The sequence below is a fragment of the Onychostoma macrolepis genome, chromosome 25 (assembly GCF_012432095.1).
Source record: "Onychostoma macrolepis isolate SWU-2019 chromosome 25, ASM1243209v1, whole genome shotgun sequence".
NCBI classification, from domain to species: domain Eukaryota; kingdom Metazoa; phylum Chordata; class Actinopteri; order Cypriniformes; family Cyprinidae; genus Onychostoma; species Onychostoma macrolepis.
In genome coordinates, this window is record NC_081179.1 from 9,285,982 (window position 1) to 9,309,631 (window position 23,650).

Genomic DNA, 23,650 nt, shown 5'->3' on the forward strand with positions numbered 1-23,650 from the left:
AATGACACTTGGTGCCAGAAATGCTGCAGAAATTTCTTATTTTACTTTTAAATAGCTGAATTAGTGCTCTTCACGCTTTATCACTGAGGCGTTGCATCTGCTTTTTAACGAAATAACACAAATTTTAGTAATAACAAATAAAAGCGTAGTCAAATGACACTGGCTAATCTTTTCCTCACATGACATGAGAGCTTTCCTTAGGCCACAGCAGCTGATGCGAGACCGGAGCTATTACGGATATCCTTAGGAGAAAAATGCCTTTTAGGTCAGTTTTTCCAGAGTCTTGCATGAGCCCATTTTAGTCACGAGCAGCAGGAATTCACGACTGAGAAACTTTGCTTGAGAGAATAAAGCCATCCAGGAACTACTATAAACATCCTTATAGGCCTATGTGGAATTCTCTTTATAAAATATAAAATGTTTTATTGAAAAATAATGTATCTTACGGTGGCCGAGAGAGCTCAAGGCGCTGCAAATAGAAAAAAACACCTGCAAATTAAGAAAACAACTTCATCAATTTGACAACACACGCGCTGCAAATGCTCACAACGCAACCAAATAAAAAAAGCGCTGCAAATAAAATAATTTATTTGGTTGCGTTGTGACCATTTGCAGCACGTTTTTTTTATTTGTTCGTGTTGTGAGCATTTGCAGCACCTGCTGTCAAACTGATGAAGATGTTTTCTTGATTTGCTGGTGCTTTTTCTATTTGCATGTTTTCTGTAATTGCAGCGCGTTGAGGTCTCTCGGCCACCGTAGGGTTTCTTAATAATTTGAACTAATTATTTATAATTTTACTATATAATACATTTAAAAGTATAATTATATTTTAAATAGTTTTAGTCACAACTTTATATAAGTTGTTGTGATGAGTGTATTTACATATTAACTAAGTGATTCATTAAGTATCTTCATATTTATGCTATTTCAGTGCTAACAAAAACAGCTGATCTGCTAATAAAAAACTACACAAGTACTCATGTTTTGAATGCATTCTTGTTTTATTTTTCTGAATACTCAACAATGTTCTGCAACAAAGTAAAAATCACAGAGCATGAATTGTTTAATTTCTAAAAAAAGGTTTTTGTACAGTAGACACAACCATTACAAGAACCTGCTCAATAGGATCTCTCCATAGTTGTTTTTCACTGGACATCACTGAGAAGACAGGACAGATGGTTACAGAATACTTAGAACACTTAGAACTGTTCAGAGTTCTATAAGCAGTGTAGCTGACTGATTAGAGATCATCTACACAAGAAAACAGTCTTCTCTCAAAAGAGTGAACCGATGAAAGCGAAAAAATGAACCGATGAAAGCGAGTCTGCCCTCAGGTAAAAGGGTTTGCATGCCTGTAAAGATAGCTGTTGGATCTAAAGTTTAATTATACATGCCAGTTTATAAATGCAAAATCTGGTGTTTATAGAAACAAAAGTTTAAAGAAACTGTTTAGTGGACAATTTTTATTCGAAGAACATAAGCATACACATAAGAGTCAGTCATATCTTGAAGTTTTTTTATTTTCTTTTTTATTAGTATTTAACGAAGACACCAATGATACCGAAAGATCTGCGATGAGCAAATATAATTCATCATACGTCAACAAAAAAATAGTAAAATGTAGCGTCACTGTGATGTGGTCTGTTTTCAAGGGGCAGATGTCAGTGCAGGCAGACTCAGCTCATCTGCAGTTATTTTTATATTAATGGGCACAAATGGAAACTACGACAAGCCATCAGTTACAAAATACATTTACAGATTCACAAAAAAATAAAAATAAAAACACAAATATAAAAAAATCATTTTCTGAAGAAGGAAAAAAAATATCAGTAACAATTTATTTTCAGCATTTCTTTAAAAATGCCCTGTAAAAATTTATTAGAGCACTAACTGAATGACTCTAAAAATAATAAATAAATATAAGTAAATTTCTACATAACTATTTAAATTAGATAAAATGATCTCGTTGGCTGGAGTGTTAGTCTTACTGCTGTAATACTCTAAATAATACAAAGCTTCATTATCTAAACACCCACTATAAACATAACAGCACTGAAGAAAAGCATGTCGGATCTAAAGAGTCCTTCTATCCAGAAGCCTTGGAAATGTTTCTGTAATCAAAATAGCCAAAGGACAATTTCCATTTTGTCCTAAAATAACACCCCCCTCCATCACCCAAAACACCCCTAGTGTTTCTCTCACCACTTTTTAACGGAAAATGTGCATTTTCACCCGCACATACAACTGGTTTTGGTCCAGTATAGGAACAAATGTCCATTTAACCGAAACTAACGAAGATAACGGAATTTTTTTTTGCGTACAGCCGTCTAAAACTGAAACACAATAACGATATCGCATTTTCAAGCAAATTCATTCTGAATTTTTCAGTTCGCAAACTGATGAGGCACTAAAATCTCTTCGGTAAGGGTATTTTTATCTTTTTTTTTTTTTTTTAACGATACCTTGACGGTACAATAAAAACACGTAGTAACTGACAAACCATACATAGTACAACAGCAACAAACTGTTTTAAATGACGACATAACTTTCTTTTAAAAGTTCGTAACTACCAAGCAACTTTGCTTTGTTTAAATAATTGCCAAATTTAAGGGAAACGAAATAAAAAAGGTGGTCCAGTGTTAAGTTATACTTGCATAACAGATGCAGAAAAGAGGTGCTAAACATTAAAAAAAGGAAAACAGCACCTTATCTTTTGTGCTTCATTAAATCAAAAGTAGGCATAAAAATATACAGCCAGGTCTATGAATGTAATGTCCTGTATGTTTACTGAGGTAAGCGGCAAGGCTATAGGTATTCTGATGAATTTGTGAATACTGTACGTCTACGCCTTTTGTAATATTAAATTAGAGGACCATGACCAAACAAAAAGGAGATTCCTTGAAATTCTTAGTAACACTAAAAAAACTGCATTAAGCTATCAAAAATAAATCTGTTGACGTATAAAGTCATATCAAGTCGATCTCAAAAAATAATACAATTCTACACCAACAGAGAAGGCACAGCAAACTGGTCATTATCTGCTGTAGAAAAAGAAATGCATAATAGGATATTCCGTAATCCAAGATGCAAATTTGTCGGTCAGGTGGGAATCACGGTTCTGGTTGCTGAGACAATGGCGCCTCTCCACAAGTATGAGGGAAGCTCGGTACGCACTTTTCCTCACGTACATTCTGAAATAAAAGCTGAAAATACGATACAGGAAGCTAAAAATCATAAACAAAGCCCTAAATAAAGGGATGACCAAGTTATATGACACATATCTCTGGTAGTTAAAAAAAAATATATATATATATATATATATATATATATATATAATAAATTGATGTATTGATGTATACAGTATAATACATTTGATTGAGGAAGGACATGCAAAATCTACATCTCAATTGAAATGCTCCTGTGACCCGATGTTGTCTGGTTTCTTATGTGGTAATTCATATAGATTTTGCCTGTGTCAGCAGGATAAGACGTTTTCTGGCTCACACAAGAAGAGGTGAGGCAGTCGAGGAATACAGTAAAGGTGGGTACGAGGAGACTTGTGCGCGGAAGAGGCATCTGCCGCTCCGTTTGGTCTTCAGGACTCCTGAGGTACCACTTCCATCAGCTTCTGGCATGTCGCCGTGGCAGAGACTGGACAGAAAATTAAACAACATAAGTGTATATATATATATATATATATATTCAGCAGGGATGCATTAAACACTTATCAAAAGTGTCATTAAATATGTATCTATTTTAAATAAATGCTGATCTATGGAAGAAAAATGTATCATGGTTTCCACAAAAATATTATGCAGCACAACTTTTTCAACATTGATAATAAAAGAAATGTTTCTTGTGCCACAAATCAGCATATAAGAATGATTTCTGAAGAATCATGTGATACTGAAGACTGGAGTAATGATGTTGAGAATTTTTGAAAATTTTGGCATCACAGGAATAAAATACATTTTAGAATATCTTCTAATAGAAAGCTGTTATTTTAAATTGTAATAATATTTCACAATATTATTTTTTTCTGGATTTTGCTCAAATAAATGCAGCTTTAATGGGCGTAAGATTTTTTTCAAAAACGTTTTCTTTTTAAACCCAACAAAACAGTGTGTAATTAATTTTATTTGCATATAATTGTAAAGAGTTTTTTTTTTTCATTTATTGCATTTGAAAAGTGTTTTTAATCAAATACCATGGGAGACTTAAAAAATAACATAATATAATAGCCCATTTTTTACAAGCTAAATGAAATCTCATCAGATAAAAACCCCGTCCTACACTATTTTCCACCAAATATAATACAACTCTGTAAATCTGTCAAATTATGGAGGTCAAATGCATAGCAAATGTCTAATTTTGTCTTAAAAGCAGTCTTGTTGAATAAACTCTTATAAGGTTTGATTTTAGCAACTTAGCCATCAAAACCCGAGGAACATTTCAGATTTCAGTTATGAAGCAAACAAGAGGATAGACACTCACAGATGATCTGCAAGAGCCATTTTGGCTTGTTCTGCCACCAAACGCCGAAGAAGTACACAGGAACTCCTGTGGCGATGATTCCAAATCCTATAGCACACTCCACAGGGGTCTTCCAGATGGACACCACGATGAGGAACATGCAGGCCAATACGAAGACAATGGGCAGCAGAATATTGACCTAGTGGACAGAGAGGTGGGACAGCTTTGAAAATGTGATCAAAAGTCTATTTAAAGTACAGTCAGAAAGTATGTTTATTAAAGAATATTTACTTCACTTATGAAAGACATAAAGAAGTGTTGAGCCCAGTGTTACTCGCTCTGACAATCACCATTCTTCTCTGGCTGCTCATTTTGCTAGGACATCCTGATCTTTCATGTTTGGGTTTTGTTGTGTTGTGTTGTGTTTTCTCTATTTGTATACAATGGACTTCACAGAGCTCTAAGAATGGTTCAAAGCTTTTCTTTTTATAGCCTTCTCCTGCCTTTTTTCTCCTTACAACTTCATCACAGAGTTCCCCGGGTAGCCTCTTGCTCTTTGTGATAGCCGGACTGATCTGGTTTTGCAGAATGGTTTCACTTACTTAGCTTGTTGACAGATGGCCTGATACTCTCCTCAAGCTTGCTCTGATCAAGACTAGCTCATTGCTAACGTCATTACATTTCACTTCCACATTATGATCAGTATTTATAGTGTCTCTGTCAATTTTGAGTAGCTTAAAGCATCCTTGCTGAATAAAAGTATTAATTTAATAGCAAAAACAATTACATATCTCACCCCATTCTTTTGAACTGTAGTAAATAATTAAAGGGATAGTTCCAAAAATGAAAATTCTGTCATTAATTACTCACCCTCATGTCGTTCCAAACCCTTAAGACCTTTGTTCATCTTCAGAACACAAATATGTATTTTTGATGAAATTCGAGAGCTTTCTGACCCTGCATAGACGGCAACGCAACTGACACATTTAAGGCCAAGAAAGGCAGTAAGGACATCGTTAAAATAGTCCATGTGACATCAGTGTTTCAACCGTAATGTTATGAAACTTTTTGTTCACAATGAAAACAAAAATAAGGACTTTATTCAACGATTTCTTCTCTTTCGGGTCAGTCTCCTCCACCATTCATGAGAGTACCATGAATGGCGAAGGTCTTACGAGGATGAGTAATTAATGACAGAATTTTCATTTTTGAAAATTCAATTCATGAAACCACTAAAGTGTCTAAAAGCAGAGAAATACGATATCACAGGCAGTACTAAGTACAGTGCATGAAACAAACAATGGACTGTCGCTAATGAGATCTAGAATGAGAGCAAGATTATGAGCAATAAGCAAATGGCCTCTTTCACTCCAGTGCCTCTAAACCTCGTTTGATGAACACCCCTCTGTGTCCAGCAGATGAGAGGAGGCCACTGAATGCAATGAGAGACTGAATGTGAGAGAAGCGCACAAAAGGGCCTGTGTGTTACCGGTCTGTTGCTGGCTATGTCTGGTTTCAGACAGGGAACACATATATTATGACAGGTCACTTCTCATGCACTTGAAAGTATGACCTTGTTCACCTCACACAGTTTATCAGCATTTGCTAACTAGCTCAGCACCCCGGCTCACCTTAATTGGTCGTTCTAATTCAGGCTTCTTGTAGCGTAACCACATCATGCCAAGGATGGCCATGGCGATGCAGAGCCAATTAAAGAAGCTGAAGAAGTTGATGACAGAGAAAATGTCATTGGAGAAAGCGTAGAGAAGAGTCATGATACACTGTGGGGAAAAGAAAAGAAAAGGTTAAGACTGAATCTTCAGCAAATTCATTGAAAAGAAACCATTCAAAAGTGTGATTAACTTAAAAATTAGAACTAGTTAAAATGATTCATTGAACAAAACTGACTTAAAAGAGTAATTTATAAAGATTAATTTTAAAGAACCAATTCAAAAGAATTCATTCACAGATTAAAACCTGCTAATCCAATTCATCGACAATAACGGACTCAAAATAATTAGAACTGGTTACACTGATTCATTGAAAAAAGTTACCGAAAAGAACGTTTCGCTCAAAAATTGGAACCGATTAAACCAATTCATTGAAAAGAACTGACTTAAAATAATGATTTGGTCAAAAATTAGAACTGTCTGAACTGATTCATTGCAAGGAACAGATATGGGATCAGAATCCCGCCAAAGGTATTGCAGTCACGGATAACAACATAACAAGTGTTAAAACAGATTTAAAAAAACGTAAATAAAATTCTATAGCACAAAAATAAAAAATGAAAGCAAAGTTATTACATTTTTGATTTACATATATTATTATTTTTTATCCATGACCATTGTTTGCTATTCTGAAATAAAAAATTTAATACCACATTTAAAAAAATAATAAGCATGAATCAAAACTTTAAACACATTTAAAATTATATTGCACAAAACTGAAATAATATTGCAAAATTATCCGACTTGCACACAAAATCATGTTTTCCTTGGTTATATTTCAGTTTTTTGTGCTCTCGGACATTTTCTGTTCATATTTTTATTTTTTGCATGCTTATGCTGTGTATAACTTTGCTCTTGTTTCCACATTCTGCGCTTGCTTTTCCGAATGCTGCAGTTAGAGTTTCATGTAAATTAGGGCGGGTTTAAGCGTCATCAGTGGTCCACTAGTTCTTGATTGACAGCTCAGGTGAAAATGAATTACTGTCAGCTGGAGTAACATCTTTCCATACAGGACACCGTTATATGTGTCTGTCTGTCACTGCTGTACGCCTACCTGGCGATCCGTTAATGTTAAATGAGTAAATTGGTAAATTAATTATGAATGAATGTAGACTAGGCTAGATTTGACTACTGCATTGACTAGACTAGATTTGACTACTGATCAGTGAAAACGATAGTTACAGAGGCCAGGTGGATTTGATATACACAATGTTTTATTTGGATATTGTGTTTATTTACATATATAATTGCATATACAAATACAAAAAATAAGAGAGCACAAAAAACAGAAAAATAAGTTGGATAATTTTGCATTAATATTTCAGTTTTGTGCAATATGATTTTAAATGTATTTAAAGTTTTGATTTATGCTTATTATTTTTTTAAATGCGTTATTACATTTTTGATTTCCGCTTATTATTTTTCGATCCGTGACCATTGTTTGCTTTTCATTGTTTTCATTTTTAAATTTTGTGCAATATATTTTTACTTGCGTTTTTAAATTTTGGTTTGGTTTTTTATCCGTGACTGCAATACATTTGGCGGGATTCTGATCCCATAAACAGACTCAAAAAAAAAAAGTAAAGATTCACTCACAAATTAGAACTGATTAAACTGATTCACTGACTGATTCATTAAACCGATTCACAGAAGAAGAAAAAAAAAAAAAGCGACTCAAAAGAATGATTCACTCACAAATTAGAACTGGCTAAAACAATTCATTGAAAAGAACCAATTTACAAGAATGATTTACTCCAAAATTATAACTATTTAAACAGAAAAACTGAATTTTAAACATTAAAAACAGAACCAAGGCAAAAAATGATTCACTCAGAAACTGGACTCAACAATGACTTGTAAGTTATAGTGAGTGATGTGGTTGGTTTTGGACACCTACCGTAAATATAAGTGAAGGTAGAGGGGTCAGAAGGTCAGGGTGGATCATCGACAACAAACTGGGAAGATGACCTTCTCGGGAGCCCACGAAGAACAGCCTGAAGGGAAAGAGCATGATACAAAAGAGACCGTTTTATCCATTAGGTCTGATACCAAACAGCGATATAAACAGATCTATTTCGAGATAACCTGACCAGTGTTTACAGTGGAAAAGCCTGCAGGGTGACTTTAGAACAACACTAACCAAACAGATTAATTAAATAAACAACTTAAAGTAAAGTGATCTGATTAATGCGACCTCTTCCAACACAGGATATTTATAACAAGTGTGTGTTAGTGTTTGTGTGTGTGTGTGTGTGTGTGTGCATTACCTAGATGAAGTAAACAGAGAGCCATTCACAGAGCCAAAGCAGGACAGGCCCACAAACACAGGGATTATCCAAGCCATTGGTCCTAGGTGGTAGTTTCCAAAGTCCTAAAAAAGAACTTAATTATTAAGTAACTTTAAGAAACATTAATAAAAAGAAAACATTAAAGCAACTGAGCTAAATATAGAATATAATGTCGCGACACTCACCACAGCAACAGCCTCAGATGAGAGCATTTGCTCCGGACTGAGTGTGGTGAAGTAGGCCAGGTTGGTCAGCACATAGACAACAGTGACAATGGGGAGTGAGATGATGATGGCCCGAGGCAGATTTCTGAAAAACATTGGCACATACACTATTACATAAACCACCCCTCTCAAAAACTTATTTTTTGTGCTTTTTTTTTTTTTTTTTAGAAATGCCCCATTAGAAGTCTGACATGATTAATTTATTCAGTGACAGGAAGTGTCTAAAATATATATTTAATAATTTAAAAATATTTAAAATATATTTAATACATATCTTGATTTTTTTTTTTTTTTAGTATTTTACCCCTAAAGAAATTAATATCACTCCAATGTAAAGAAAAGGCAGCATAGAAGAAGCTGATAAACATCTAAACATGGTAGTCCCATGAGGCAACTTGCACCATGTAAAATACAAATAAATCAGATAAATCAACTTTTATTACGTATAATAACAAGATAATGACATGATTCTTCTTTTTACAGGAGTGATTTTGCTTTTCAAAATATTCATCATTTTAATATTTCATATTTTTATGGGTAAAATATTTTTGTTTAGGAAATATTTATTTTTATTTAATTATTAAAAATATGTTTAATAAGGAAAATAAGTTGTTTTTTTTTGGCTTAAACTGTTTGTTGAACTTGTACAATAACAACAGGACAAAAATACAGCAGAATAGTGAAAAAATATTGTTCCCATTCCACCCCCCAAAAAAAACTTAAAAAAGGAGAATTAAATAAATAAAAATTAAACAAGCTAAATTTAAAATACATACCTTTAAAAAAATACTCAATACATAGATATACTGTATTATACTGTAACACAGAGTAAAATAATGTAAGTTTAACTTACTTGAATGGCTCGATCATCTCCTCTGTGACAAAATTCAAATAATTCCTGGTAAAAATGAAAAAGTAAATAAGAAAATTTTAATAATTTAAACACATCCTGTTCTACAAGTTCAACTGCTGAAGACCTATAATTAGAAAGTACAGAGAAAATGAGAAAAGAAAATATAACAATATGTAAGAAAATTCTGAGAAATGAAACAAGCAATTTAAAGAATTACTGACAAATAGTTTAAATTCTAATAAGGGAATATGGGTGAAATTTTGTGGATATAATAATACTTCCTTCTGCACCAGCTGAATATGCAAAGTCAACTATAAGTCAATCATTCAGCTGATTTCCATGAAAACTGCAAACACTGTGGCATTATCAAAACAACTACATTGTTAAGTGGAATTGAATTTTGGACCAATGAAATTTCACGGTGGGCCAAAAAAGACCAAAATATCTTGTATGTTAATGTAGTAAGGGCTGTTTAAGACAAAAAAAAAGTTGATTTACATGTAAAAGATGTCTTGGTTCACATGGTGTATCATTATATTTTACTTGTGAAAGTCTTAATTCTTCCTTTTTCCCCCCCGTTCCACCCAAATCTAGTTCTGTGGTCTTACCATCCTCCATAAGCAAACAGCCCACTGTAAAGAGCCAATCCGATGTTGCCAAAGTCTGTTTTGGTTCCTTTGAACGAATTTTCAGGCAAAAGATCAGTAGTATCACCTGCAACAGAAACAATCAACATGAAACATGAGATTACAATGCTGTTGTAAACTATCAGAAACATTACATAATAAAAACAACCCATACAAGTCATAATATCTAGGGAGTACTCTGTAGTTCCCACAATATTATCCCATGAGAGGAACAAACAAGCTTGCATGAAATAGTTTCAAGGTGGACGACTGTTTCCCGCTATCACAATACAATGAGTTTTCATCATGCTGATATTCTCAAGGCCGGTTGTGGGCTGTAGGTCGGTACATGAGGGACAAGGTCACAGATGTCACATCTGAAACGCAAGAGTGATGGAAAAACAAAAACTAAAGAGATATTGTAGGGTTTGCAAATTCTTGAACACCCAAAGTTCGTGAATTTCCCACTGGATCAACAGATGAACATAGTGTTGTTTCAGGCTGGGGCCCGTTTTCAATCTCTCCCGTGAGAAAGCCGGGGGAGATCAAACCTCTACGTACATCCATCTCTCCAAAGCATGCAGGCTGTAGAGCGACGAGGGCTTCCCAAACAGAAGACGCCGTAAGGATTCAATTTATGGTTAGGAAACTCTGCCACTTTAAAGGATTGGCCCAGCAGTCCAACAAAGTGGTGTAGTATAGCAACAAACATGTAGAGGTGTAGAGAAAAAAAAAACTAGTTCAACTGGTTTGAAGAAATTGATATGACTAAATCATGAAAAAGTGACTTGCAACTTGTCTTCTCTCAAAATAATCACTGTGAAATCGTTACACGGGTTTGATATAAAGTAGTCTCCCGTGTGCTTTCTTTGTTACTTTCTTTTGAGAATCTGTGGTTGGTTGGTTGTTTGTTCTTTTGTTCCTCAGCTGCTCTTTAACACAATAGCATCAACTGATTTAATGTCCTAATTTGCATATTTTCAAGGTTTAATGACCTTGAAATTAAAGAACATGATAAGCACAACCTTCTTAAATCTAAAAATGGACATTCAATAGAACATTTCTCATTGTTTTCCCCATAGTAAATTAATGGGTAACTATGGCAAATGGGAATTATATGATGCATAATATATAATGTGTCGCCATTCTTCCAATATATATATACACTACCGTTCAAGAGTTTGTAGTCGGTAAGATTTGAATAAGGAATTAATATTTCTATTCAGCTAGGATGCATTAAATTGTTCAAAATTAACAGTAAAGACTTTGTTACAAAAAAATCAAACAAATACTGTTCTTTTCAACTTTCTATTCACCATTACCACTGTTTCCACAAAAATATTAACAGTTTTCAACACTAAAAATTATAAGCAATGTATCTTGAGCTGCAAATCAGCATATTGGAATGATTTCTGAAGGATCATGTGACACTGAAGACTGTTTTTTTTATTTAAAATTGTAATAATATTTCAATAATAATTTATATATACAGTATACATACATATACATACATATGTATATGTATATGTATATATATATATACATAAAGAGATTAAAATATAATGTACATTGGTATACATATCGGTATATGTAGAACACCCAGATTAAAAAATTATGTAAGAGTATTGTTTGTTTGTTTTTTCATGTTAGCCGTTGCATTATCTTAAGTTAACATGTACAGTATCTCACAGAAGTGAGTACACCCCTCACATTTTTGTAAATATTTTATTATATCTTTTCATGTGACAACACTGAAGAAATGACACTTTGCTACAATGTAAAGTAGTGAGTGTACAGCTTAACAGTGTAAATTTGCTGTCCCCTCAAAATAACTCAACACACAGCCATTAATGTCTAAACTGCTGGCCACAAAAGTGAGTACACCCCTAAGTGAAAATGTCCAAATTGGGCCCAATTAGCCATTTTCCCGGTGTCATGTGACTCATTAGTGTTACAAGGTCTCAGGTGTGAATGGGGAGAAGGTGTGTTAAATTTGGTGTTATCGCTCTCACTCTCTCATACTGGTCACTGGAAGTTCAACATAGCACCTCATGGCAAAGAACTCTCTGAGGATCTGAAAAAAAAGAATTGTCAAGCGTGTGTGGCAGCAACCAGGTGAGGAGTACAAAGACAAGTGTGTCTTGCCTACAGTCAAGCATGGTGGTGGGAGTGTCATGGTCTGGGGCTGCATGAGTGCTGCAGTTCATTGAGGAAACCATGAATGCCAACATGTACTGTGACATACTGAAGCAGAGCATGATCCCCTCCCTTCAGAGACTGGGCCGCAGGGCAGTATTCCAACATGATAACGACCCCAAACACACCTCCAAGACGACCACTGCCTTGCTAAAGAAGCTGATGGTAAAGGTGATGGACTGCCCAAGCATGAGCATCTGTGGGGCATCCTCAAACGGAAGGTGGAGGAGCGCAAGGTCTCTAACATCCACCAGCTCCGTGATGTCGTCATGGAGGACTGGAAGAGGACTCCAGTGGCAACCTGTGAAGCTCTGGTGAACTCCATGCCCAAGAGGGTTAATGCTGGAAAATAATGGTGGCCACACAAAATATTGACACTTTGGGCCCAATTTGGACATTTTCACTTAGGGGTGTACTCACTTTTGTGGCCAGCGGTTTAGACATTAATGGCTGTGTGTTGAGTTATTTTGAGGGGACAGCAAATTTACACTGTTAGCAAAGTAGCAAAGTGTCATTTCTTCAGTGTTGTCACATGAAAAAATATAATAAAACATTTACAAAAATGTGAGGGGTGTACTCTCTTCTGTGAGATAGTGTAAGTGTAAAAAAAAATTAATTGTCCTGTGGCAATGAATTTAGACTAAAAGTAATTTAGGCTTGAGTTGAGTTGGACTCCACCTCCATGAATCCTACCTAGGGGATTTGTGAACATGTCCACTGTGTAAGAATGATTGCAGCCCAAGGCAAGCTCATGTGAATCAGTGTGATCGATGGAGACCAACGCCGCCTGGTCACATGGCACGGCAAGCGGGGTATGTGTGTGTGACTGTATGCCTGAGGCAGTCAGGCACAGAACAAGACTGAAAGCCTGTATAAACTCTTTGTATAAACTTGAGTATTACAGGCTCAGACCTGAGCTACGCCAGTCCAGAGGAGCCTGATCTCTGTCTGCGAGAAACGCTTCGACAGCAGATCTCAGCTTACATAGCCTAGATTCAGTCTGAAGAGTTCCTAAAAACAACATGCAATCTCAAAAACACACTTTTCTAATAGACAACAGTGCAGTGTGTGAAGGCAAGTAAGTTCAGTGAGTTGAGTGTCCGGTACAACATCAGTTGTGTAACCGTTGTCGCATCAATCTAGACAGCTTAATGGACAAAGAGAATCATCTGAGAGGAAAACTAGGCCATCCGGTCAAATGGACATCTGCCCTGACATACTGGAAAAGTGTATTGTCTTATTCTAGTATCAAACAAAAGAATGTTAAGATGATGCCTTGGAATACTAGATTCTGATAGTTTGCAATTTTGCGGTAAAATACAAATTAATAAATAGATTTGTATTATTTAATAATCTATTGTATATTTATTATATGTTGATCAAAAGTGGCAGAAAAGACAGTTATAATGTTTCTACAAATATTTCTATTTTAAATAAATGTTCTTTTGAAATTTCTGTTCATCGTAAAATCTGTAAAAAAAAAATAAATAAATATTGTGGTTTCCACAAAAATAAATAAATAAGCAGCACAACTGTTTTCAACATTGACAATAATAAGAAATATTTCTTGAGCAGGAAAAAAGGCTTTCAATTTTATATCATTCATTTCCCTTAAAACAAATAATACAGACAAAAATAAGCTATTTTTAAATCAAAAGGAAGGAAGTGTTGCACAATCAAAAAAAGTCATGCTGGTTTCGTGTGGTGTTTCCATTATGATTTATTTACATCAAATATTTACTCAACCAAAGCATACAGTAGCCTATATGTGCCTGTTTATTGTGTTATTGGGCTTGTATCATTCCTGTCTCTGTTCCCTCCTTTTTTCCCTTTCATTTCTTGTCAACTCTCAAATATAAATATCAATACAGTGGCAAAAAGACCAAAACATAAAAACCTCCCAACAATGATCCTGCTAATATGTAGGCGGAGTCTAAAAAGCATGCAGTCTCACTGTCTCTTGTGTGGGTGGAGCTCCAGTCCCAGAAGACTTCAAGATGGTTGATAAACCACGAGGTATCCTGTTGCATGCTACGTTTCAGCAATGGCTGAATGAAACGGAATTAAGCAGTAGTGGCTTTCTCAAAACAAACACAAGGGCTAAGATACACACTGAGACCTTTTCTGGACTTCTAAGTGAGATAAGTCTATTACGCCATCAAACAGAAGCTACTTTGTTCACAGAGACTGATGTGGAGAGAGGAAATGTCACAGAGGAAGACGCTGTGAATTAAACAGCTCTTTCAAAAGTGAGACTTTATAAAGAAAATAAATAGGACACTTGTCAGTTCAGCCATATACATATCTGAGGACATTTCCATTGACATCTGTCTGGACAGGGAGGGTGTGTCTATCGATGGTTCAAATGTACAGTCATTATTATCTGGCGTCATTTTTCTCACAGTCATTTTGCATGTGCTTATCTAGCTCGCACACAAAAACACCCAATAGCTAGCCAGCTGCCTTGCCGTCTTCAGTCAACACAGACAGCAACGAGGCATTCTAACTAAAATGGGAATGCATGAATGACTGATTTGAAAGGAGTCGACCTCACAAGGAGAGAATCAACTCAACTCGCAACTGCTTTAAATGTTTAAATGAGTTTTGGTGTGTTCAAGTCATGTCGAGAAAATCATATTTACAGGTTGAATGCACATGAATGCATCCACAATGTCGTAATTACAATAGGGAATCTCTGAGTTTCTGAGTCGTGTCTCAGTGAGAAAATATGGGTTTAGGCAATAGATGCAAAATCTTGATAAAGATGGTAATTTTGTTGAAATAAAAGGAATGGATTTTTATTCACTTACATGTAAGCACAAAGAAGTTGCTTGTTAAAAATATGATATTATTGTACAATTACGATACAATACATAATGTTTAAATTTAGAGCACCTTCACAAGTAAAATAAAAACCTAAAAAAAAAAAATCAAAAACACACCTGATGCACATTCTTTATTCATCATTTTGTAGAAGTAGCTATATATTTTTGTAGAAATGGTACATTGCCATCTTGCTCTGACCAAAGTGACTTGGATGCACTTGGCGTCACAATTACAACTTCATAACTCGTAAATACTAATTTGACTTTACCATGTGGCTAAGCTAAAAATGCAATACTCATAAAGCACAACCGCAAATCAAAATCTTAACATAAAAATACATAAATATATCAGCTAAAATACTATTTCCAAAAAATGAACCAATTGTAATGTATATTTTTTTAACTATTGTCTCATCCGCCATCTTGGATTTTCTTTTTCACTAAGTTAGCAATGCATTCTGGGACGTCTTTCTATTCATAAAAGAATCTTGAAAATTACGGTTTGCACACAAATATTAAGCAGCACAATCATTTTCAATCTTGATAATAATAAGAAATTCTTCAGGAAAACCAAATCAGCATATTAGAATGATGTCTGAAGGATCTTGTGACACTGAAGACTGGAGTAATGATGCTGAAAATTCAGCTTTGCCATCACAGGAATAAATAACTTTTTAAAATATATTAAAAAAGAAAACAATTTTAAATTGTAATAATATTTCACAATATTACTGTTTTACTCTATTTTAGATCAAATAAATGCAGCCTTGGCAAGCAGAAGGGACTTCTTTCAAGAATGTTTTTAAAATCTTACCAACCACAAACTTTTAAACGGTAGTTCAAATGAACTTTTGGAACTTTTGAACAATGCTGCTTTAGAAGCATCTCTCTACCATGAGAGAGATGTACATGTGGCAACCTCAGCAACTAAAGGTAAAGGTTCTGAGACTTAACCACACAAAGAAACCAACACCCAAATGAAAGAGAACCAAAATTTGACAGTCTAGGCAAAATTTGGGTGAGGCAGGCCAATTAGAAGAGACGTGCCCTACAGTTCTGGCTCCAATATTCAATAATCAACATCAGCATGGCGTGTCCTTCTCATTTTCCTTTCTTTCAGAAACTACCTTGCTGTCTGTCATTACACGTCCACTGCTGTGGGCAGTGAGAGTGGGTGGATTGGAGATAAAAGATGAAAAGGAGAGCTAATAATCCATTCGAATTAACCTGTCCTGTTTCGCTGACTCACAACTGAGTCAGTGATAGCAGCTTCAGGCCTTTGTTTGTGCAGTAGACACGGACATGCACCAAGTGAATGGACCTTTGTTAATCTGCATCTCAGACTGTGAAATCCTCTTTTTCCTTTCTGAATTTGTGAGGTTATACCAGTAAGCTAATGAGAAACCGACCCCAAAAAAATGTTATTAAAGGAACAGTGTGCCCAAAATCTGCTACATGCATGAATGTAAATGTTACTTTCCATGAAACCACCGATGTTAATTCCAGTTGGTGACTGTGACCATTTAAAGAAACTACAATAGTTCATGTCTATTCTGGCATCAAGGTCTGCCAGCTCGTACTACAAATCTTTGAACTGCTCTTTCTTTTTGTTTGCTCACTCTTTCTCTAGACTATTGCTGTCAGTGCTTTAGTGTCTCAGTAACAAACAATCAGAGCTGCTGTTCTGGCTGCACATTCAGCAGGTCTACAATTCCCTGATAAACAAACTGGTCCACAACTATACAACTGTAATTAGAACCAAAAAGAGTTAGAGTTCAAAAAGAGTTGAAATTACGGTGGCCGAGAGAGCTCAATGTGCTGCAACTTCAGAAAACACATGCAAATAAAAAAGCACCAGCAAATCAAGAAAACATCTTCATCAGTTTGACAGCAGGTGCAAATGCTAGCAAACGCAAACAAATAAAGAAACGTGCTGCAAATACTCACAACACAACCAAACAAAGAAACGTGCTGCAAATAAAATTATTTGTTGTTGTGAGCTTTTGCAGTGCGTTTCTTTATTTGTTTGAGTTGTGAGCATTTGCTACACGTGTGTTGTCAAATTGATGAAGTTGTTTTCTTAATTTGCAGGTGTTTTTTCTATTTGCAGCACATTGAGCTCTCTCGGCCACCGTATGAAATACCAACATGAAGTACCAACATATCAATATGGCATGAATCAAGACTGCTGATCCAAGATTGCTAATTCATTTTATTTTTACATTTGATTTATATATTACAGTATGATTTCATTATTTTCTAGAAATGAACCATATATTGAATATAAAAATCTAATTATGTAAATTAAAATTAAATAAAATTTGATGAAAAAGTTCAAAAGAAAAAACTAGCTAGTTTGGGGATAATAATATATGTATATATATATATATATATATATATACATACATATATACAGGGCCTAAAATTAACACTCGCCAAGCGCCAAATGCGAGTAAAAATCTGCGTTGGCGGGTACAACTTTTATGAAATTACAATGCAATGTAGTGAAAACAACAGCCAGTTTTAAAGAGATTTGCTGTTTCTGACATAAGCCAATAAAATAATATTTTCCAAAGACAAGGTCAACGTGATTAGCTGTTATATAAGTGACAAGAGCGAATCAAATAATAATAGGATACAAACGGGATAAAACGGTCAGAGCAGTGTGATGGCCAGCTTGTCCCTAGACACGGTTCTAATAACTTTTACCTGTGAAGATTTTGCTGCTTCATTTCGGAGTGCAGTATATAGTTTGAAAGGCTGCACGTTCGGCTGTACGCATACGCAGAGTCGCTTCAGACAGCGCACCAGTAGCGCTTCAGCGGACGAAAACACACACAATTATGTCAAAATACGTGCGTATTTGGCGAGTTACCTCGTAAACGTAGCCTTAAATGAGTTATAAAGTCTTAAATGACTGTAAAGAGTTGGGAGAAAATCGAATATGTGTCAGATCCATCATCTGCGACATGTGCATCAGGTTTTAAAGAGACAGCACTGATTTAAAGTGAAACCTGCTGAAGTCTGTCATTGATGTAAATCAAAGAACAAAAGAAAAAGAGAAATCCTTGGACTGTTCTAGTCGCTGGTTAACTTTTGTAGCTTGAATAAAGATTAGTCTGTATAGTTTATGCATATACAATTTATAGTTTATGTGAAGATTGTTTTAAAATCACTTACATTAAAAGTTGTTATATATTTCAGAGCCTATTAAATGTTAAAAATAATGGCTTTAAATTATACTGTAATGTTGAATGGCTAAAATTAATAGGTAAAATTGAGGGACAATGCATTTAATAGAGACACCAGTAGCAGGACAAATTAAAAACATTGTAAATATGTTTAGTCATTGTAGTAGTAATAACTGCCTGTTTTTGCAAAAAGAGTTTCATGGCCGGTAAAAAAAATATTTGGCCGGTAAATTTTAACACACCACCGGCCATTGGCTAGTGTGGCAAAAAGTTAGTTTTAGGCCCTGTATATATATATATATATATATATATACACACATAAAAGAAAATGATTTATTTCATAATTTTTTTAGTAAGAGGGTAAACTGGCTCAGAAATATAAATTATGATATTTTGCATGATATTAAATGCGAAATGAGTAATATAATAAAAGTTATAATGTGTGATTTTAATAGCTGGATACAGTCAAGAAGTCCAGAAGCACTGAGGTTGGATATTTGCTGTTTTTAAATTAATTAAATGTTTGCTAATAGTTTATTTATTAACTGCGCCTTTATTGTAAAGTAATGGTACACCAATTTGTTCCCTATTAATCGAAAAAAAAGTAATTTTTTGCATGAGGCTGATGTTGAACTGAACTTGGTCTCAAACTTTGTGTAGCTTGAAGACACTTTTCACCCAGCTAAGAGCGACACTGTAATGAAAACAGTTTGAACGCTACATCGTATCCATAGCAAAAATAAATAAACACTGAAGCCAAGGCTTACCAAAGACCATACAAATCTTTATTCATACCAGAAAACATAAATACAATCGCTCTGCCTGAATTTACAAACATAAACTATTCGTATGGGTTCATTTTAATGATGGAAAACACCGTCATTAACCAAAACTACAGTATTTCCATTCCATTCCTCAGCACTTGTTTAGTTAACTGACTGATTGTTCTTGTACATGTTGGAAGTGTGTGTGTGTTACCCACCTTTGCCGATCTCCACAAAGCCAATAATGATGATGAGGCCCAGGGCGACTAGCTTAGCAGCAGCAAAGGCATCTTGAACCCTTGTGGCGGCCTTCACACTGTAGCAGTTGATAGCGGTCAACAACACTATAGGGAGAGATGGAGGGAAAAACAGAACAACAGGCATTTATTTTTAGTCTTTCACAACAGAGGCTCAGAGGAAGTAAACCTAAATACTTGGTAAACTAATTAGGCTAGAATTTATCATCCACACTTTAACTCAGGAAGTGTCATGCGCAAAGCGCTGTTTACATTGCAGCTATTCACGTGGCAGCATGTTGTGGTGTGCTACTTTTTTAAATGAAACAGCATGGCTGCCAAAGTTATTAAGGTTGAACGGAAAAACAGACATTAAATAAAATTTGGTGAAAGAACTATCTGTCCGATCTTGAAAATGTCAGCACATGTAGGTTCAAACAATTAGGAATATTGTATACTACAGCACATAATAATCTGCCTAATGGATTGTATTACAGGGTGGATCTGCAGATAATTTTTACCTGAGTCATACGCAAATATCTCGCCCTACTTATTCAATCCACTTACTTGCAAATTTTTGCAAAGTTTCAATGCGATTAACAGAAATCCTACTGACTGGATGTCTATGTCACACAATATACTGAATAAGACTGACTGGCTTTGTTGGGGTGGACTGGACAGCCTTGTGGGCAATAATTTGGGGAAACAAATCTTAATTTTTATTAACTTTATTAATATAGTATCCCCGTTGAGCAATGAGGCCTTTCTGTGTGGGGTTTACATGTTCCCTCTGTTAGTCTGGGTTTCCCCCATTATCCAAAGAGCACAAGTGAACTGGAAATTGTCAGTAGTTATAAGGGCACTGGGGAACCAGACATGGTTTGGAAAAAGAATGGATGTATGAAAAATGAGCAGGTATAGGTGCCACGGCCTAAATTAAATTTAAAAGTTCACTAACCAAATACTGGTAAACAGATTTTGAGGGAATAATAAAAATAATGAGCTCCTACCACCTCAGCCTCCAGCCCCTGGCTCCAAGCTTCCTATTAAATGTGATTAACTAACGAATACTTCAAAGCAGCATTAGCTGTAAATCGGTCTGCGAAGCCTGCTGGCCTTTGTGTGCCCTTAAAGTACAAAAGGGAGTCTGTATCGGGTAGGACAGTAGGGCCTGGGTCCCCTCATGCAAGAACACACTGTTGTATTACTCTGTTGGTCATTGCAGTTCTCGTTCTTAATAGACCAGGGATCATGAGACAGAGGCTCCTCCCTGAGCTTCCCTACGGCAGGAGCATGGTCCTGCTCAGGGGGCCTCTCCCATGGATACGCAGCGTAGTTTCATGCAACGAACCAATCCTGGAGTCCCTTTTCAATCATGACCTTAAAACACATGAGAAGTGGCCAGCTGCTATGCCAGCAGACCCAAATACTGTCTATGAGGTACAAAACCATAAAACTCTCAATGTTTGTATCAATGTTAGTATTAATCCTGTAACCTGTCGTTGCTCAGCTTAAACGTATGGCCACAGTCATCTTTACCTCCCTTTCTGTCTCATCATGCGAGTTCTTATGGAAGGATTAGACAAGCCACTAACAAGGCGAGATTACAACGGATAGTGGGTGCTGTGTTCACAACGAACACAATCACAAAGAATATGCATTCCTGTACCCCAATCAAGCATTCATCTGGCCTAAATGAGAAAGGAGGAGGAGAGAAAGAAAGAAGTGACAAAGAAAAAGACAGGGAGAGAAAGAGAGAAATATGGGTTTAATTTGTTGGCCAATTGGTAATTAGGGCTTGAGCTAATTCTCCTAATCCTGACTGGTTTAAACCTGCAGGAGGGCTGCATTGCTCGCATGGCTGCCATGGTAAATCACAACCTTAACATATTGCCATGAACATGCATGTCAAAGATCTGTGATTGTAGCGCTGCAGGGATGAATTCATTAACTCCTATTGGTCCTCCTATAGGTACTCTTACTGCAAGAAACACACACAATTTATGGCAAAAAGAGAATACAGTAACCTGATCATAACAATGAGTAATCTTGGTTTAGACATGTTTGTTATCATATGAAGTTACATAAAAGTGGAGTTTCTAAAGAAAAAAAAAGTGAATTAAATATGAAGCTCATGCAACATGATCTACGTTACTACCATTGGTTAATAACTTAAAACATCTAACAAGATTTCATAATCAATCTGCTTTTTCATTTCCATGCTGCTAAAAAAAAAGGATTTGCATTTTCTCAAAATATTCATATAATTAATACTAAAGCTACGCTAAATTGGTGCGTTAATAATACTAACAAAGCAATTAATTTGCATAAAGCCCGCCAAGGTGATGCAGTAGCGCGTGCCACTTCCTCCATGAATCATCAGCACTAGATGATGAAATTCTTCTTCACCTTTTCAACATACTCAGTTCCTCCTATAAACTACACACGCTGCCGTAGCAGCGTGGGCACATGGCGTTTCTGTCTCTAATTACACATGTTCTATCACATATATAGATAAAATCGTTTATATTTATAATCTGGCCGAATTTAGTGAGAAACATGTTGTACATGTGGAGTCTTGAACGCGTTTCGGACGTTGAAGATGAAGCGTGCGAATGGCACGCGAGATGACAGTTGAGGTAAATTCTAACGTCTGAACCGTTGAGGAGATTTACGATAAAGAGTGACTTAAGCCCTCGGTCATATCGTTTATTTGCGAAATAAATTAGTAAAACAAACTTTCGTGTCACCTAGCGAGCTAGGTAACAGGTTACTTACGGATACACAGGCAGGCGACCAGCTTAGCCCCTGTTTCAGGGACAGGACAATTGGGAAAGATGGGCTTCAGGAGGTAGGTAGCGAAAACATAGGCGACAATATACTGCGAGGACGGCCTGATGATGAGAAGCTCGATCCAGAGTTTCAGAAACGCAGGTAGGGAGCCGTAAACTTCAAGGATGTAAGCGTAGTCACCCCCAGATTTGGTGATGGTGGTCCCCAGCTCGGCGTAGCACAGAGCGCCTATAGTGGAGAAGACGCCGCATATAGCCCACACAATCAGCGACAACCCGACTGAACCGGCTTCTTTCACCACTCCGGTCGGTGTTACGAAGATGCCAGACCCAATAATGGTGCCTACAATAATGGCCACGCCGTTTACGAGAGTAATAGTTCTTTTCAGCACGACTGTCTCTTCTCCATCCGCAGAGGTAATATCTGCGGTGGGGCTTTCAGGCGTGCCGTCTCCTGGTCGGCTCATGTTGCCATTCCCACCTCTGCCGGAGAGCATCTTCTCCGTCACTTGCTTGTCGTCTTCATCCCTGTCCGCAGACGCATTTGAACTCCGTTTCTTCAACCCCGACATTGCTTCCTCTTGTCAAACAAAGCCAGGCGCTTTGTTTTGCTCTAAGTGTGAAAGTGACCTGTTCAGCTCCCTCAGACTGGGCTTGGCTGATGCACGGTGATACCGTGGAGTCCGCTCTGACTCACAGAAGCGTGGTTTCTGAAGTGTGTCAGCGTTGTAGAAGCACAAAAGCATCTTCTGATTCGGCCTGCCTCTTTTCTCCTCCGCGTCATTAAGTGTGCATTTGAGGTTTATATCGCCCTCTAGAGTCTCGTTTCCTGAAAGAAATACCTATTACCGAGTGGTCCAGCAGGGCTTTTCCTAATTTTTTCAGTTCAGTTGAACTCACAAGTAAACCTTGAGATTTCAAGTCACATCATAACATTTAAATAAATATAATAATTGATCTAATTAGTTTAAAAAGACTAAAAATACCCTACGATACAATGCTGCTGTAAAAATTGTTATTAATTGGTTAGCATTAAGTTGCTTTACACAAGATCACCATAAAATACTGTTTACAATCAGTGAAAAAACATTCCCAGAATTCACTTTGTGACACTTCAAATGAGTTTTTCTTCGATTTTCCGTTACATCTTATGTTAAATTAATACTTATTGCATTATTTTAGTGCGCTACCACATGGTGTATTTGTGTGCATGACACTGTACCTTCTATATATTAATATTTACCTCAGCTTGTGGAAAAGCTGTGTGTGATGATCTTTCATTCATGGCTTACATCTGTTTATTGGTGTTTGTCAGTGTATTCCAAAACAGATTTTAGTAGACTGCTCTGGTAAGTTTGTGAATTAACAGTTAATGAAATGAATTTGTTTTAAGTTTAATTTGTAAAACCTAAAATGTTTCCTCCATATATATATATATATATATATATTTTT

At 36.0% G+C, this 23,650-nt stretch overlaps 1 protein-coding gene across 1 annotated transcript; it reads right to left on the minus strand.

Annotated features, from left to right (window-relative positions):
- Positions 1-988: 988 nt before the first annotated feature.
- On the minus strand, positions 989-22,965 carry slc7a5 (solute carrier family 7 member 5). Its single transcript, XM_058767484.1, has 10 exons — positions 22,185-22,965; positions 19,389-19,514; positions 10,177-10,282; positions 9,569-9,613; positions 8,677-8,800; positions 8,471-8,574; positions 8,101-8,197; positions 6,105-6,254; positions 4,495-4,672; positions 989-3,651 (listed from the first exon to the last, which is right to left on the minus strand). Exons 1-10 carry the CDS (start codon positions 22,768-22,770, stop codon positions 3,596-3,598), a joined length of 1,572 nt encoding a protein of 523 aa, XP_058623467.1. The 5' UTR covers positions 22,771-22,965; the 3' UTR covers positions 989-3,595.
- Positions 22,966-23,650: the final 685 nt, after the last annotated feature.